The sequence below is a fragment of the Eumetopias jubatus genome, unplaced genomic scaffold, assembly GCF_037043125.1.
Source record: "Eumetopias jubatus isolate StellerSeaLion01/CBP00866 unplaced genomic scaffold, mEumJub1_p1.0 scaffold_5, whole genome shotgun sequence".
NCBI classification, from domain to species: Eukaryota; Metazoa; Chordata; class Mammalia; order Carnivora; family Otariidae; genus Eumetopias; species Eumetopias jubatus.
Window position 1 is genome coordinate 84,924,046 of NW_028274811.1, and position 19,348 is coordinate 84,943,393.

The window sequence follows — 19,348 nt, forward strand, 5'->3', positions numbered from 1 at the left end:
AACTGAGATGGAGAAAAACGTAGGAGTAGCAGATTTGGAGGTGAAGATCAGGAGTTTGGTTTTTAGATTCTTATTAGATATCTAAGTGGGGTCATCAAGTTTGTACTTGAATCTCTAGCTCTGGAGAGTTTGTGGGAGAGGTCTGGAGTAAAAATATAAACTTGAATATTAGTTGGTATTTAAAGCCATGCTGTTTGATGACATTACCAAAGGTGTTAATTAAGATAGGAAAGAGAAGAGTCTTAAGATGAAACCCAACATTAAGAAGTCAGGGAAATGAAGAAATTGTAAAGAACACCAAGATAAAAGGAAAACCAAAAGAATGTGTTATTCTGGAAGTCAAATGGGGGAGGAAAGGATTTCAAGGAAGAACAAGAGATCAGTTAGGTTAAGTAGTGCTAAAACATAAGATGAGGGCCAAGACTGGACTTTCGTAAAATGTAGGTAATTGGTGACTTTGAAAAGAGCAGTTACAATATTGCAGTAAAGGAAAAAGCTTAAATGGGGTGGGTTCAAGAAAGAATGAGAGAAAAGAAACTGGAGATCACTGGTACAGACAAACCATTTCAGTAGTTTTGCAGTAAAGGAAAGAAGAGAGAGGGAGCTAACTGAAAGTAGTTAGGGGAGGAATTTTTTTTTTTTTTTTAAAGATTAAGAGCAACTACAGCTTTTTTGCTGATGAAAATGCTCTAGGAGAAAAGGAAAAGCTGATGAGGCAGCAGAATGAAGGAAGAATGGCTGTAGCAATGTCCTTGAGTAGGTAAAGAGGTGATGAATCTAGTCCCAAGTGAATGGATTGGTTTTAGTGAGGAGCAGGGGCAGTTTATTTATAGTAATAGTCTTAAGAGATAAGGACAAGTATACAGCTTTATTCAGATAAGAAGGTAGATATGCTGGTTAGAGCTTGTTGAAGTTTTCTTGGGATTACTTTTCTTAATAGGGTTCCTGGGCTCCCTCTTCACACTTACATGATTCTAAATTCAAAATCATAAGATATAAACCAGTAAGTGTACAGTGAAGAGTCTGTCTTCTACCCATTACCTATTTTTTTTCTCCCGAGGCAATGAGTACTTTGTTTCTTCTAGGTATATTTTATATATATCCTGTAGCTTTTAAGCCACTTAATTAAAGGTATTCACCAACTTATTAGATAATCTTGTGTATTATAGTACATTATTCAGAGTTTGAGGTCACTTACTGGTTGGTTATTCATGCTAAATAAATGATGATCTCTATACTTCTTCCTCTGTAATTATATCCTAACATTATTATGACTGTTTTATGAGCCTTTGTTTTAATTTTCTTGTCAGGCATCTTTTAAGAAAAGATTATCTGTCCCTCACAGAACATACTTTAAAAATTTAAAGGGTTATAGACTCTCATTTGCTGGAAACGTTGTTATTCCACACACTTGACTAGTCTTATAAAATAAAGTGATAATTTTTTTTCATTCTTGCTAGCTTTATGTATTAATACTGCTCGTAGTGGACTACCTGCTTTGAAACATACATATTGAAACCAAGTTTTCTTTTTTATTTTGGGAAGTAAGTATTTTGATATTTAAAGAAAAATCATTGAGACATTTCATCTGTAGACTAAAAAACTCCAATTTTTTAGATTTAATGAATATTCAGATACTTTTGAATTCTGATCAGATTTCTGCAGCTTTCGATTTTTAACCTTTATTTTGACATTATTTCAGACTCACTGAAGTGTTGAAAAAATAATATAAAGAATACCCATATACCCTTCACTCATATTCATATTTTGCCACATTTGCTTTATCTTTTCTTTCTCTGTATCTGAGAGAAACTGAAAGTGGCTCCTCTGTCCTTTTGATGTGTTCCTGTCATTCACTGAGCACTTATTTTCTGGCTCATCTTATACTTTTCATGCTCTAGATCCTGCTCCTCTCTGAGGAACCGTAGTTCCTTTTAATGGTTTTCCAATTAGTATTTAGAAACCATTATTTGGGCACTGGGTGTGCTCACTGCTACTGGGGTGTTTTTGTTCTAAGTCCTCTCTATGGACAGAGCTAAGAAATAAGCAAATGTGTATACATACATGCACACAAGTATATCTGTGCCTAATTTCTAAATCTGTTTATCTGTATTAAAACTCAAGAGTTTGTATTGATACTTCTGGTTCTAGTCCAATGCCATGTGTTTATTCTGTATTTTCCTATTCATGTATTTGCAACTTCTTTCTCTGACAGTGAGAAATCTGGCTTCTGTTAGTTACAATCTATTTACTTACTTGCTCAATCCTAAAATAACAGAAAATAATTTCAGAATTACTAACTCATGCCTCTGAAGAAAGAAACTACAATTCATTATTTCTTTAGAGCTCTTTTGTCTTTAGTCTTTCATTGTAATCAAATATTATTTTCCACCGTTACTTAGATTAATTCTTTTCCTCCCCACTCCTTTCCTTTCAGTGTGATTATGTTATTCACTGGAAATATAGGTTGGTTCACTTATTTCTGTTGTCCCATTTTAAGTTGTTTTTTCCTCTCTTATTCTTATTGATTTTATCTGTTTCATTAATGGTTAAAAATTAATGGTTCCAAAAGTCAGAACTGTATAAAACTATATACTTAGAGAACTATATCTTCTTTAGTTATTTCTCTTTCTTTCTTATACAGAAACTATCATACTATGATACTCCTTTTCACTTTGCTTTTCTACTTCATATTGTATCCTAAAAATCACAATACTTCAGTTTGTAGATTTATTTCTCATTCTTTTTAACTGTTGCATTGCATTTCATTGTAAGTTCATTCAAGTACTTTCTGTATATGGACATACAGTTTTTTTCTAATTTTTCCAGTTATGTATGCTACTACTACCACGAATAACCTGAGTGGGTTTTTTTTTTTTTTTAATCATTAGAGGAATATCTTAAGTGTAAATTCCTAGAAGTGTGTGATTGCATGTGTAAAAGATAAATGTGTGTGTAGTTTATACCTTCCATAAAGATTGTACCAATCTGCATTTCTATCAGAAATGTATAAGCGTGGGGCACCTGGGTGGCTCGGTCATTAAGCGTCTGCCTTCGGCTCAGGTCATGATCCCAGGGTCCTGGGATCGAGCCTTGCATTGGGCTCCCTGCTCCACAGGAAGCCTGCTTCTCCCTCTCCCACTCCCCCCTCTCTCGCTGTGTCTCTCTCTCTGTTGAAAAAATAAATAAAATCTTAAAAAAAAAAAAAAGAAACGTATAAGCGTATCTGTTTCTTCACACACTTGCCAAAACAGAGTGTTTGCCAATTTGCTAGGTGAAAAATAACATCTCATAATTTTACTTGGCATTTCTTTTATTATGAGTGAGAGAGTGATGTTGACCATTTTTATATGTTTAAAGTCATTTTAATTTTTTTGGGGGGTGTATGGATTGTCTTTTGCCCATTTTTTCTTTCTAGTTTTTGGTCTTTTTTTTTCCCTTAAATTTTAAGAATTTTTAAGTGTATTACAGTGAATGTACCTTTATCTGTTATTCATGGTACATATATTTTCTATTAGTTTGTTAGTTGTCATTTGACATTGTTTAATGTGTTTCCCCCCACTGACGAATGATGATACTCTAGCTACTGATATTAGTATGAGAAATAAACTGTCCTTTGTCTCTGTCCCAGGAGACTTGTGTCTTCTGCCCACCTCCATGAAGTTGAGGCAGGCTACATTGTTAGCTTGCACGTAGAGTAAAATCTTGTACCCTTCATGCTCTTGACAAAGATTGATGTGTCGTTTTATCTATTTTTTTAAAGATTTTACTTATTTATTTAACAGAGAGAGAGAGAGAGAGAGATCACAATTAGGCAGAGTGGCAGGCAGAGGGAGGGGGAGAAGCAGGCTCCCCTCTGATCAGGGAGCCAATGCAGGGCTTGATCCCAGTACCCTGGGATCATGACCGGAGCCAAAGGCAGATGCTTAACCGACTAAACCACCTAGGCACCCCTTATTTATCTATTTTTATTTTCATTTTTTTCCCTGCAGGATTTGTTTTCTCTCTTGCTTCTTTTTTCCTTCAGAGTTTCCAAAGTTCCTTCATTTTTTTTTTTTTAAAGATTTATTTATTTATTTATTTATTTATTTGACAGAGAGGGACGCAGTGAGAGAGGGAACACAAGCAGGGGGAGTGGGAGAGGGAGAAGCAGGCTTCCTGTGGAGCAGGGAGCCCGATGTGGGGCTCGATTCCAGGACCCTGGGATCACGACCCGGGCCAAAGGCAGACACCTAACGACTGAGCCACCCAGGCGCCACCAAAGTTCCTTCATTTTAACCATTTCTGCCCCTGGTGTATTACCTCTCTAAGACTGTTTCCCTTGCCTTCACACACACTTTTAGTTCCCTTTTTTGCAGTCAGTGCTGTGATCTACCATTATGCTTTTCCAGTATTGTTCACGTGTGGAATGAACTTTCTTCTGATGATGGTTTTAGATCAGTCTTAAGTACACTGCTAGCTTTTCTCTTTTTCCTTCTTTTTTTTCAGAACAGCCCTTGGTGTCCAAGGAGGCTTGCAGTGGGAGGGTGAGAGATTTTACAGAGATTTGGTGCTTATTTTTCTATTCATAGACAATTTAAACTTTGGACATTCTCTCCCTATTATGCTGAGGATGTGGACTTATTTATTTTTCTTTTTGCTTTTCATTAAATTTTCAGATGCTATGTGGGAAACTCAGAATTATGCTGTTGCTTCATCGCAGCTACCCAGAACCCTCCCCTTCACAGCTTTGTTACATTATAGACTATAGATTTGAGCATGGTATACCATTCAATTTATAGGTTATTAAAAGATTGTTGGTCAGTTGAATCTAGCAATCACTATATGCAAGGAAATGATATTGCACAGAGTTAGAGAGCTTACTCTTTAAAGGTATTTTGCTCAATTTTTAAATAAAATATAACTCTTTTAGTTCCTTGAACAGTTTAGAACTCATAACACATCTAGTAAATATTTCTTGATTGATATATCAATTTTTTCATATGCCACGAAATTTATTAAAAATAGCACAGTATGGATATACCTAGTGTAGTTTTTAATGCTTTATAGGAGCATTATGATCAAAAGGTTTTTTCCAGCTCTCCAAATTCTGTGTCTTCTTTAGCCTTTGCTGTTGCATTTTGAGTTTTTTGCCATTCAGTCTCCATCCACAACCCAGTGAGTTGATAAGGGCAGATAATTTAACTCCCAGGATTGGAAATTAGAAGATAAAATTTAGGTTATAAGATTTGCTTGGGTTGCACATCTGATCAAAGGAGAAGCTGAGAAAAAACCTACTTCTTAACTCTGCTTTTGTCTGAATAGCACTGAATAAATGGGTAGCTCATTCATTGTTCCCACATGTCATACTTGAATTTTAACTTTCATGTGAAAAAAACACATGTGGACATTTGGCCCAAGTAACTCATAAATTAGGATGAATTCTTGTTCATTTTCTTCTTGCTGAGAGTAATAAGTAGAAATTATATAGTTGAGGAGGAATGTTTTGAAAGGAAGGAACAATGTAAGATGGTAGAATGTTCAGTTACCCAAATGAAAGCAGAGTCTTCTTGCAGGCATTTTACTTTTTGAAAATAATCACTTCTCATTTACTATTGGGAGGCTTTCCACCATAATATTTAACAAATGGTAAACACTTCCGAAGTTTATAATAAAAAATACTTGACTTTCTAGACTAGCTTAATGAGTAGTCTTGCCTGTCTCTTGTAAATGTCAAACTTAACCTAACTGAGTTTTGCTAGCTTCATATATTGTTTATGGCATGACGTGTTGTATATACACTCTTATTACAAACATTAAACAGATTTGTCAACAAGTGGTGGCAAAAGAACTATAATTCAGTCTCTTTGTGAAATTCATTATGTGGAGGAGGAAAAATTGGATGTTTTCCTCCCTGTTAATTGACACATAGGACACCTTCATGCCCTACTTTGATGCCTCTCATCATTAAAAAAAGTCATATGGCAACAGAGGTATAATTCTGTGTCTGTCAATAAAAATCTACTTGCTCTGCATACTTCACATTAATTTTAAGCTCAAATATCGTTATTTAAAAGTTAAGAAAGGGTAATAGTGATGTGAAATATTCTGTACCAAGAAGCTATGTGGCAAGAATCATGTTAGGTAGTTTTTTGCAACATATTTTAGGAAGTGAATAAAATTGAAAAAAAATTATTTGTAACTGGTTTTCACAGAGTATTACTATTTCTTGAATTTACTTATATAGTTTTTATGGGACCTAAATAATTATTTTAAAGCAAATCAGGAAAAAATAATAGAATCCCTTTCCAAATCATGGCAAGTGAGCATGTTTTTGAAACTTTTTGTTCATTTCTACAGAGGAAGGAGGGTAGGAGGGAAATATAGATAGGTTGATCAGTTGTGTGCATATACAAGTACACCTTATAACCCAGTGCACAAGTGTGTGTGAGCTATAGAGTCCAAAAGCAAACAAACCAAAAACCTACTAAGAGATACACCCAAATTCAGTTTTAGACCCAAAGCTCTTTTTAAAGACTTTATTATTATTAGTAGTAGTATTTTAATGTAATGAATTCTGACTTGGATGTTTTCAAAGGCATTTAATTTTTTCTAAATTGTGTTAATGATCACTGATAAGCTGTTGATAATTCATTTTGGTTGTAACAGTTTTTTTCAGGTTGTTTGTCATAGACTAGATATGATAAAGAAAAAAAGTGAGAATTCTTAGCTTTTCTAATGTTATTTTAAATTACGAAATCTTAGCTAGATGTTGTATTTTAGTGCCTCATTTTTCACCAGCTAGAAAGACAGATAGATAGTGTGCAGTTTAAAAATCTGTGCAAATAGGAGGACAGATGGGTGGTTTAAATGTCTCCATGAAAATGTTTATGTGGAGAGCCTGACTCCTGAAGTTACACTAAAAAATCCAAGTAATTAATTAGGAATAATAGGGTTCATATAAAAAGTAATATTTTTTAAAAAGTGACATAAAATATGGAATTAATTGAATTTACTATGTAATTATAATTTTGAATTTATAATAAAAATTAACAAATTAGAACACAGTACTTAAATATTCTTGCCTGGTAAATGCTTGCCTTATTTTCTTCTTATCAACATGTAGACTCTAGAAAACTTCTTTATTACTTGGGATCAATTTGTCTGTGTAATTGTATATGACTTTTTGAACTCCTGTCAGAATTTGCCAAATTTTCCTAACATATCCTTAAACTAGCTTAAAAATGAATGAAATTAAAAAAAAGAACAACAACACAAAAAGGCCTCGAAAGGGCTGCTCTGGAGGCTTCTGAAGCAGGTGTTTGTGAACTTCTCTTTCTCATTCAGACATTACTGTGATTTGGCTCCCAGCCAAAACATTGATTTCAATTTGGTCGGGTATGTGCTTTGGCTCTTGGGTATTAGTTTCATATAAGAGTCTCGTCCTGACTTGTGTGGATAGGGAGAAAAAGGGGTTGTTATTTTAGAGGGAGGCTCTGAGGCTGGCCATAGATGTGTCAACTGCATTGGCTCTCAGGGACATTTTTTGAAGGATGCCAAGTAGCAATATTTATGTCAATAAATATAGTATTCTATGTAAAGAACTATTATAGTGATTGAACATGTAGGAGAATGTGTTCCTGAGAATCTTAAAAATCATTCATGATTAGTATTATTGAAGTGATTTATAATTGTGAAGTTAAAAAGATTATCCCTAGTGCCATACAGGATGAGTAAAAATTTCTCTAGGGATTTATATTAACTGAGGCAAAAAAATTTACTGGTTTTTCAATGAAGATTTAAAAAAATTGAAAATCAAATATAATAGAATCTTTTAAAAATCACAGGGCATCATTCATAGTAAGGATAGTAAGGATGCCTTTCACGAGTTTATTTCAATTATATATTTAAAAATGTATATGGTTTTGGCTCATGACGTAAAATATATTATCCTGTGAGCTGTAATCAAAAAGTGAGAAAATCTACTTCTGTAGTGGCTCAATGTTATTTTTTTCTGATCCCTTCAGCTCGGAACTGAATTAATATATTTACTCTCATCCTCCCAGTCTGGTATTAGAACCTGTTTCCAGACAGCAATGAGAAGGGTTAGAAAAGATACTCTGGTGATTAAAATATTTTCTCCTTGAGAAGTTCTTTATGTTATAAAGCAAAATAGGTTATCTAGGGCAGCAGTTTGCAAATAACTTGGGTAATTAGTAATATCCTCATGTGCAGGAACCAGCTCATGGACTATGGCTAGAGAATTATGCTCTGTAAAATAATTACGTGCAGCTACCTAGAAGTCAGTGGTGGTTCTAGTACTTGGAACCACTATAATTTGTAGGTAGCAGAGATCTACCAGTGTGCCGGAAAGATTGCCTAGCTGGTGAGCTAGATGTGGTTCCTATGCCTGAGAATTGGAGGGGAGATGAGAAAAGCAAGGGAACTGTTCTTATTCTGTTGCTCTGCCAGTGCATGTCTGAGGATCTGCAGTCTCCCCTCTCCACAAAAACACTGACTTTTTCTCCTTTTGGCCCTGGGCTAGGGACATCCTGCAACAGGGAATGCTTTTCCAACTCCTACCTATAGGGAATACTCAGATGCTTGCGAGGCTGAAACAGAGTGGCAGCAGAGGAGAGCCTGTGGTATCAAAAATTCTCAAAATACATCTATTTTTGGGAAAAGATTCATTTGGAGGATTCTCCTTGGGAAAAGGGCAAAAATTAATAAATATTTTGAAAAGTTTAATCCCTAAATCTAAATAATTGACAAGAAATATTTGTTTGGTTTGCACCAAAAATTGAAGACCTGCTTAAAAATTTTATTTATATATTCATTTATATTGTCAATCTGTAAATATTTTCTGAGTGATTTTAGTAAAGTCACCCCCAAAAGTTTTAGTTCATAATATTATCAATATCTTCTGGACTTCTCCCATATCAAGTTTAAATTTCTCTGCTTGATTTTCAAATTATTCACAACCTAAAATTGCCCTACCTCTATAGACATATTGCCTTCACTTCCTTAAAACTTATTCTCTTTGAGCTTATTTCTTTGCTTGCCTATGTAATTTTGCTTATTCTCTCCGTATTTCCCCTCACTATTCCAATTCACCAGACCAGGGGCTCTATGTCGAGGACTTGGTTTTGCTAGGTACTGAATTACTAATGTTTAGCATAGTTCTGGTGGTGATCAGTTAATAAAATTCAGTGAATGAAAGGAAGACAGGCAGAAAGGGAGGAATTATTGTCTGTTCTGCCTTTCTTATACCTGCCTGGACATGCCCCATGTTTGTTTTTTCTACAAAGCTTCCTCTGACTCCCCTTGTCTTTATTGATACCTCAAATACAGACCTCAAAATTTAACATTATTTATAAACTTTCTTGTTTCCTTGGTTATACAGTCTATATGCGTTGTTGTTCCAATTTGGTGTGAGCTTCTTGAAAATGAGGATTATTTTTCTGTATAATTTTATAAAAAATTGTACATTAACTTACATTCACCATACATTTACTGTAATTTATGCCTCCTTCGTAGCAGCCTGTGTGCACAGTACTGGCAAATAAGTAGTACTTTGCACAGAGCTGAGCATATAGTATATGTTCAATAAAATTTTGTTGAGTATTCATAAAATGTGTGAGATATAAAATGGTGGTCACTCAGTTTGCATATAGAGAAGATAAAGTTTCTTTATCTCTTTGTTAATGTTCTTCAATGTTTTCTTCAGGGAAAGAAACCGAAAAGGCCAAGGAACGATATGACAAAGCGACAATGAAACTTCATATGTTGCATAATCAGTATGTATTGGCATTGAAAGGGGCACAGCTTCATCAGAATCAGTATTATGACACCACACTTCCTTTGCTTCTGGACTCCTTACAAAAGATGCAAGAAGAAATGATAAAAGCACTGTAAGTTCCATTTCCTATTTGGCATTTTAATTTAATTGAATTAATGTTATTTTCTCTCCTAGGTAAGCTTTTGGATAGAGGTTGTCTATGTTTTGTGAACTTCATTATTGATCCAGCCCAATGTGTATTTCAGATCTGTTTTACCTTGGTCCTTCTTGATTTTCACTTCTGGTGTCCATTCAGCTTATTATCATCTTCTAAATCCTCCAGCTAGCCCTAAGAATGGTCCTTCTTTTTGTGTGTTTTTATTCTACTCCCATTAGCTGGAAATTTAGGTTAAAAAAAAAAATCACTAGTTGACAAGTGTTAAGTGAATATCTATCTTCAGACGGTTGTGTTTAAATATTGAGCAACTGAGAAGTCCAAAGGAAATCATTTTTTTAAGTTTTTAATTTTAATTCCAGTGTGATATTAGTTTTAGGTGTACAATGTAGTGACTCAGCAGTTCTATACATTACCCTGTGCCCATTGTGATAAGTGTATTCTTGATCCCCTTTATCTATTTCACCCATCAATCTACCACCTCCTCTCTGGTAACCATCAGTTTGTTCTCTTAGAGTCTGTTTCTTGGTTTCTCTCTCTCTCTTTTTCCTTTTGCTCATTTTATTTGTTGTTGTTTCTTAAATTCTACACATGGGTGAAATCATATGGTATCTGTCTTTCTCTGATTGACTTACTTCACTTAGTATTAGAGAGCTCTAGCTCCATCAAAGGAAAGAATTTTTTGAAGGTTTATCTGCCAGCTTTTATTGTGTGAGGTTAAAATCAACAAATGTTTATTGAAGTTCTCCTGTATGTAAAACACACTGCCTGTGATTTGGCCACAATTTTTGCCTTCAAGAAGCTAACAATATACTTTGGGCAATATGTCAAAAGCATACATGTTTACCATAGACATCAATATAAGACAACAGAAAAAGATAAGCCATGCTTTGGTAGACTTCACCTGCTTCGTTAGCTGGTTTAGGTGATCTCCCATTTTCCCAGTAAAAAGATAAAAAAGTGTTTTTAGTTGACTTGAATATGTAAACTTCTAATGGTATTGATAAAATATCTACCTAAAATATTTAATGTATGAATTTGTATATACTTTATTTTTTATTAATTTTTAAAGATTTATTGAGAGAGAGAGAGAGAGAGAGAGCATATGAGTACATGAGTGGGGAGGGGCAGGGGAGAGAGAGACAGAGAATCTCAAGTAGATTCCCTGCTAAGCCCCACACGGGGCTCCATCTCAGGACCCTGAGATCATGACCTGAGCTGAAATCAAGAGTCAGATTTTTAACGTACTGAGCCACCCAGGCACCCCATAGTTATGTCTACTTTAAATTACATATTGTTGATTCAGAAATACTTCCTTTCCTATTCTCATTTCATTTGTCATTATTTTTTCAAATTCTTCACATGAATCCTCAATAATGGCATCTTCATCATCACTAGATGTCTTTTTGAGACATAGTAGTTTCCTGTAGCATATTATCTTTAACAGTAAATTATTTTAGATCTAGCATTTAAAATATTCAAGCATGATGATTTCACTGAAATTGAATTCCATGTCACATTTATTTAACAACATTAGGAGAATTCGTTTTTTAAAATTCTATTTGTCCTAAAGGTGGATATTAATAATCATCTCCACATCATATTATGATATTGCTTTATGAGAGTTATCTAGATGGGGTCATTTACATTAATATCATTCAGTACTTTCAGGGATACTCAGATATTCAGAACCCCAGGGATATTTACTAAACCTGTTTTAAATTTCTCTGCCTTCCCCTTTTCTTTAAATTTTGTCAGGTGATTTCTGTAATCATTTCAAATTAGCATTGCCTGAAGCAGTTTGAATCTTTTTTTTTTTTTTTTTTTTAAACCCAAACAGTATTTGGCTTTTGGGAGAATAGTAAACAAGAGAGATTTTGTAAGTAATAGTTTTTTATGAGTAATGATTTTGGAAAAGAAAAGCAAACTATGCCTTATATTTATTTGGGAAAAGGCAAGATAACCCTGTCTGTCCACACTCATTGTTGAGGCCGCTTTTGACCAGTGTATGTTTTGACAGCATAGCATTCTTTAGTTGGAGATCAGGTCTTTGCTACAGCATAGTTTTTCCTTTTGTATTCATTAGATAAAGCTAATAGGTTTTATGACATTTTTCCTGCTGACTGGAGGTCAGGAGAAGATCTAGATGTCACTGAAGGTATAGAACCAGTTGAACTTTCTAATTAAGTATAGAGGAAAGAGCAGGGGCCCAGGAGCAAGAGAAAACCAAGAGGTAGGACATTTGAGGAAGTAGCAGCCACTGGAGAGAAACATTAAAGAGACGGGAATTGATCCACAGTTCCATGTGCTGGAATTGAACATTTCTGTGTTCAGTCTTTAGAAATAGAAAGTGATCAACCTGACCTTACATTTTGAACACGTCAAATACATGTTGGAAAAGGTAATGCCTTATTCTAGATCATTTGCAATTATTATATTATATCAAATGTAACTTGTTAATCTGTGCCTTTGTATAATCCCTTTACTATCCAGGTATATGAAATAAGGTGGTGCATAAAATCACCATCTATAGATACTGGTATTATATTTCTTACGTTTATTGTTCTGAATCCTTTTTCGGCCTGTGTTTCTCTTGAAAACTTAAAAATGTTGTAAAATTTTATTTTTGTTTTCAGAAAAGGTATATTTGATGAATACAGCCAGATAACCAGTCTTGTTACAGAGGAAATAGTGAATGTCCATAAGGAGATTCAAATGTCGGTTGAACAGATAGACCCTAGCACAGAATATAATAATTTCATAGATGTTCACAGGTATGTATAATATTTTCATTCTTCTTTCAGTATTTGTGACAGTATTATTTTTTCTACCATATAGTATTTAGCTAAATTAAAATAAGGTATTGAAGAGCTTGTTAGGACATACGATATTACTGATTAATTTATCTGCTTTTAATTATTTTTAAAGTTCTTTCTCAGTGATAACTATTTAATTTATATAATTATCTTTAAAAATTTGTCGGTTGTTACTGTATCATTGCTTAAACCTGTATTTAATCCATGAAGTTATATATTTTTTCAACATTTGTATAATGATAATACTATGACTATATGTATATTAAATTTATGATGCATCAATTATTTATCCATGCATATTCATTACCATTGTGACAGTAATAAAACAGGTTAATATTCATATTCTACAAGTGAAATTAAGGCTGAAATTATGTGACTAGATCTTGGTGCCTGGGGTTTAATTTGATTTATTCTATTTGTATTTACTCTATTTTGTGAACATAATTTTGGATTACACATATTCTGCCTTTGGTGTATACTAAGATATATTATGATAGTATATTCATATTGATCAAAATTATTTGGCATGCTTTATTAGAACAACGGCTGCTAAAGAGCAAGAAATTGAGTTTGATACTTCCTTACTAGAAGAAAATGAAAATCTTCAGGCAAATGAAATTATGTGGAATAATTTAACAGCAGAAAGTTTACAAGTAATGTAAGTATTTAGAAAATCTGAACAGTTTAAATATTAGTGTTATTATTTATAGTTTTACTTTATCAGATTTAAAATTCCAATCTTTATTTTTTCCAAGTAATGAAAAGTAAATTAAAAATGAACTGATTGTTGTTTGGTCAGAAAGAAATGTTTTGAAAAATATATTAACTTTATTCATTGTGATTCCTAATTTTGGTAATTCTGAAAATCAAAATTCTGCATGATGTTATAGTCACTTGCCCAGTTACTTATATTGGAATATTGGTTCATTCTTTTCAAAAGTTACTTATTTATTTATTTCCCATTCAATACTCAAAACTTTCTGGCAGAACCATTTTGGAAATGAGAAGACAGAGTGGTAAAGAAGAAACTCATAGGTGTCAGAAGTATTTAGTATAAAAATTTGACTTTTAATTGAATTCTTTTCTCTTTAAGCAGGGATGCCTTCTGTTATATGCTTTTAAATAAATTAGTTCTTCACCTTGTTATTGTTGCCTAATATTTTAAAGGAGTTTTGAGAAATCCTAATGTGTTTTTAAGTCTTTTCAAGTATTAGAGGCTATTAATAGTATATTTTTAAATTTAGAAAACGTAGTTAATGGGATGCCTGGGTGGCTCAGTCAGTTAAGCATCTGCCTTCAGCTCAGATCATGATCCCAGAGTCCTGAGTTCGAGCCCCATGTGGGCTCCCTGCTGTGCGGGGCAAGGAGGGGGACCTGCTTCTCCCTCTCCCTCTGCTTGCAGCTCCCCCTGCTTGTGCTCTATCCAATAAATAGATGAAATCTTAAAAAAAAAAAAAAAAGAAAGAAAGAAAGACAGGAAAGCATAGTTAAGGCACTCTACTTTTAAATATTTAACTCAGGGGTCCCTGGGTGGCTCAGCTGGTTAAGCGTCTGTGTTCAGCTGGGTCATGAGCCCAGGGTCTTGGGATCGAGCCCCGTACTGGGCTCCCTGCTCAGTGGGGAGCTGTTTCTCCCTCTGCACTTCCCCCCTGTTCATGCTCTCACACTCTTTCTCTTTCAAATAAATAGATATTTAATTCATCCCTTGATTTTTTTTTAGGAGCAACACAAAGAAACATTTATTAATAAGCACTGTATATACTTGTCTTCTGGGTCAGAACCACGGCTAGGAATGATTATGCACTCATTTGTCTTCAATATTGGACATGTAGTATCATCTGACCTGTTGGCACTTTACCTCAAAGACTCAGCCAAAAGTCCCCATCTAATATAATTTAGCAATCTCCTTTCTATTGTTCAGTAATATTGTGGTGTTACAAATGATTAACTGAGTGGTAGGAGAGCTACAACTAGCTCTTGGAAAGGGGTTTGATAACTTTAAAGTTGGGCAGGTGGGACAGAAGAAACTGACAAATTCTTGTTGAATCACCTGAACAAAATGAAGGCTTAAAAGTTACGGTGGTTTGACTGTTGAGTGGAAGGGAGGCATGGGAGTACACTGAATTAGGGAGGTTTTTCTAGCAACCATATTGGGATTCTTGAAGCTATTCCCAAGTTTTGAAGTTCTTCACAGAAGTCTCACTTTGGATTTAGATATACACGTATAATGTTAGCTATCTTTAAACCAGTGGTCCTCACCCTGGGTGATTTTTGTCCTCAGGGAACATTTGACAATATCTGGAGACGTTTTTGTTTGTCAGGTGGGAAGGTACAGCTGGTAACTCGTGGGTAGAGGCCATGGATGCTGCTAAATATCCTACAGTGCATAGGACAGCTGCCTACAACAAAGAATTATCTGGTGAAAATGTTAATAGTGCCAAGGTTGAGAAATTCTGCTGTAAACAATAGAGTTGGATTTATGGTACAAAATAGATAGTAGAGTTTCTTAATTCTTGTACAGTGACAAGTTTCATTTATTGATTCCTGTGCTGCTTGGTGAAGGAATATGACATAAATTACTCCTGTTTTTTTGATCATTGTATTGGTCCCAAGTAATTTATTCATTTATTCATCAGAATATATTTACTGTATATTTAAGGTTGCAAGGGTTAATACCTTAATGGATGCTAAAATCCATCAATTTGTTTTAAAAAACACCAAGAAAGAATGAGCATAGAAATATTGGAGTATAATATGGTAAAATTAAAAATAGCTACCTGTTAAAGCTTATGTAAAATAAGAGATTTTGTGACCAAAGAATAATTTGTTTTATTGCTTTTCAAGGTATAATGAGAACAAAACTAGTTATGCGCATAAGTCATTTCTTAATTATGGTGATGAAGCAATGAAAAAAATGTAATAAATTAAGGATAATAAATCTTTGATAATGTGATAGAAAATTTAATTGCTTACATCTTACTGAGGCAAAACTTTAGCTACATTTCACTGAACAGTGTCTAAATAGGATAGGAGTTGAAGAGCAGGTTTCCCTCGAGAATTTTATTCTAAGAATGAGTTATACAGTGTGTTTATTGGCACTGTTAAAATAATCTAAGATAATACCATTAAAAATTTATATATATATACACACATATGTATATATTTAATATGATACCAAGTCTTGCTTTCCTTTTACCATAATATTAGTGCTTTAAAGTTAAACTAATTTCTTTCTTGAGGCATTAATTTATCAATTTTGTTGTTGAATGTACTGAAACATTATATCCAATAGAAATGAATGAAACAAATGAACAGATAGGTAGCTTTGGAAAAATAAATACAAATGACCAATAGTCCTGTAACAATAAAGAAATATCCATTTTTAAAAAGGAAGATTGGCAAGGATGAAATAATTTGATAATACCCACTGGAGGGTATAGAGATGGTATGGAGGGTATAGAGAAATAAGCCCTCTTATAAAGTCTTGGCAGAAAGGTAAATTAGTGTAAGCTTCTTGGGTATATGGAGGGTATAGAGAAATAAGCCCTCTTATAAAGTCTTGGCAGAAAGGTAAATTAGTGTAAGCTTCTTGGGAGGATAATTTTGCAACATACATCAAAATTGTACTTGCTTATACACTTTGAGTTGAAATTTTACTTCTAGAACTTTAGCCGATAGGTAAGCAAAGATCTATGTACAAGTGTAACATGGTGGATTGCCTGGTTCTGAATCCTTTCAGTATGACATTACCTCTGTGAAACTGGACACATTACTTAGTCCCTTTATGTGTCATTTTCCTCAAAAATAAAATGGTAATAATAATGGCCCCCAAATCATAGTGTTGTTGTAAAGCTTACATGCATGAATAAATGTAGAATACTTAGAATAGCATTCTAAGCACGTAGCAAGTTCTAGGTGCTGGTTTTGTTGTTTTTTTTTTTAATTACTGCTTGGGGTGGACTCCAAGTGCAATGCTTAGTTTTTCATGGGCTTTTGGAAATACTTGAGGTCTGCAAACTTTTTGTTTGTTCCTAAATATGAAAAGAAAATTATGTTACAAGCTATATTATGTCACTTTCATTAATTATTAAATTTGGTAAAAACAAAAATATTTCAAAATTCATAGATTAGTTGTTTTTTTTGGTTAACATACAGTGTTATATTAGTTTCGGGTGTACAGTATAGATTTTAATATCTGTATATGAATGTGGATTTCTGAGAAACCACATTTTAATATATATGATATTAATTTCGATAGAGGCCAAGGATTATAAAGGTCTTAAAACAGTCATTTTGTTTTGGCAAAATACTGGAAACACCCTAAATATTCATCTATGAGGGGTTGGTTGAATTATGGTATATCCTTACTATATCCACAATTTATCTAGATTATGCAGGTTTTACTCTATTTTAAATAGAGTAAAGGTAGGTTTATATATATATGCTTTTATGGAAAGATCTTTAAAGTATACAATAAAAGGCAAAAGCAAGTTATACAGTAATATTTATGAAATGAGTCTATTAATAAAAAAGTAGTACATATATATGTCTGTATACATGTAGATGATATGTCGGAACGGAGGTAAATTTTATGAGGTGAGTAGGGAAGCTTGTTGGGGCCAATGTTTATAATAATGTTAAATAAATGCGGTTTTATTTCTCTCATCTTTGCAGTTTTATTGTAGCATGACTCACTCCAGAATATTAGCTATTTGTTTTTACTCCCATTGTGTCACTTCCTATCCTTTCACTAAACATTTGTTCCCCAATCACATTGCTGTATATAGTTTTAGAATAGAACACTCTCAAAAGCGTTTTTTGAAAATGCCAATGTTTTATGGCCTGTGCTTCCCCATGTTCTATGTTTTTCCTGAACCCATTTAAGAGCTGTAATAAGAAATAGTATAGGAAAACTTCAAAACTGTTTGTTTGTTTTGCATTCCTTTATGTTTATTTCAGTGATCTGGTGACCCTGTCCTTTGTGAAAGGGTACATTAGTTTGGAAGTGAGAATCATTAGTATTTGACTCCTGGAGGATTCTTCTAATAATGCAAGTCATGCTGGCACTCTGCCAGACTGCTGATTCGTAGTGACTGTGAAACAGAGAAAAAAACTGGACTACATTTCTCTTGGACTCTTCAGAATTTTTGGCTAAATGTTGGATGTTACAGATGATTAATTAACATCTTTGTTGAATAAGCAAGTGAATGAAGAGGGTTTTCTGGAGAGATTTCAGAGAGTTTTTGAATAGTAGATGTCCTCCTCTCTGGCTTTATGTTAGGATCAGTAAAGAAGCTTTAAAAAATGCTGATGTCTGGGACCTAACCCAAACCAATTAAATCAAGTTTTGTGAGGGCATGGTCTAGGCATGGGGATTTTTTGTAAGCTTTCCAGGTGACTTTATCGTGTGGACAGGATTGAAAATCTGTACCATAAACCCAGTAAAATTGTGTGTAGAAATGTGTGTGTTACTTTCTGGTGGCAGGTTCCTACAAATTTTCAGAGGCCTTCGACCCAAAATGGCTAAGGACTGCTGCTCTACTTGAATAAGTATCTTTCATATTTAAAGAATGTCTTTTTGTTAAACTTTTCTAATGAGTTTGTATTCCTCAAGTTGTATAGTGTCAGGACGCCTGGGTGGCTCAATCGGTTAAGCATCTGCCTTTCGCTCAGGTCATGATCCCAGGGTCCTGGGATAGAGCCCCACATCGGGCTCCCTGCTCAGCGGGAAGCCTGCTTTCTCCCTCTGCCTCTCCCCCTGCTTGTGCTCTCTTTCTCTCTCTGACAAATAAATAAATAAAATATTTTTTTTTTTTAGGGTCTAATTCTGTTTTTAAAGTTTTTTATTGTTATGTTAATCACCATACATTACATCATTAGTTTTTAATATAGTGTTCCATGATTCATTGTTTGTGCATAACACCCAGTGCTCCATGCAGAACGTGCCCTCTTTAATACCCATCACCAGGCTAACCCATCCCCCCACCCCCCTCCCCTCTAGAACCCTCAGTTTGTTTTTCAGAGTCCATCATCTCTCATGGTTCGTCTCCCCCTCAATAAATAAAATCTTTAAAAAAAAGTTGTATAGAGTAACAAGAAAGAGTAGCATTTTTACAATAGTCTTACTGGGAATTCCTTTTTGTCTCTGTCTTTTCTTCTCCTCTGCCATACTTCTGGGTCAGTGTTAAATTGTAAGGTATTTGAAGTTCAAGTAGATGCCCTTTCCCTAAGGTTATATCTTTCACTTTGCTATTCATAAAAAGACTCCTTTTAATTTGGGAAGGGGGCTTTTTTTTAAATTCCTAAATGTAACATACAAATTGTCATTTTTATTAGCAGAAACTTACTCATATATTTAATAATTTCTATTCTTGGTTCCTGCTTATGGTACCATGTAGAGTTTTCACAGCTAAATGTAAGAGGTTCTGACGTTATTACACAACTAGTATTTATATCCAAAAGAGGGCTTGATGGAAATCTGATGTTATAATAATATTAAATGACAAAGTTACTGCATTTACCCATCTAACTATGTGCCATGAAGCATTTTATCATATTCTCATTATTTGTATCAGCTACATTTATGAAGGTATGGTATAT

At 34.0% G+C, this 19,348-nt stretch overlaps 1 protein-coding gene across 2 annotated transcripts in view; it reads left to right on the plus strand.

The window, feature by feature from the left end:
• The window catches only part of FER (FER tyrosine kinase), a 427,371-nt gene that overhangs the window by 89,462 nt on the left and 318,561 nt on the right, over nt 1-19,348 (plus strand). For both annotated transcript variants that reach the window (XM_028102607.2, XM_028102608.2), the window contains 3 exons: nt 9,707-9,890; nt 12,569-12,706; nt 13,287-13,406. In XM_028102607.2, the coding sequence (XP_027958408.1) occupies nt 9,707-9,890; nt 12,569-12,706; nt 13,287-13,406 (442 nt within the window). The remainder of the gene's footprint in view (nt 1-9,706; nt 9,891-12,568; nt 12,707-13,286; nt 13,407-19,348) is intronic.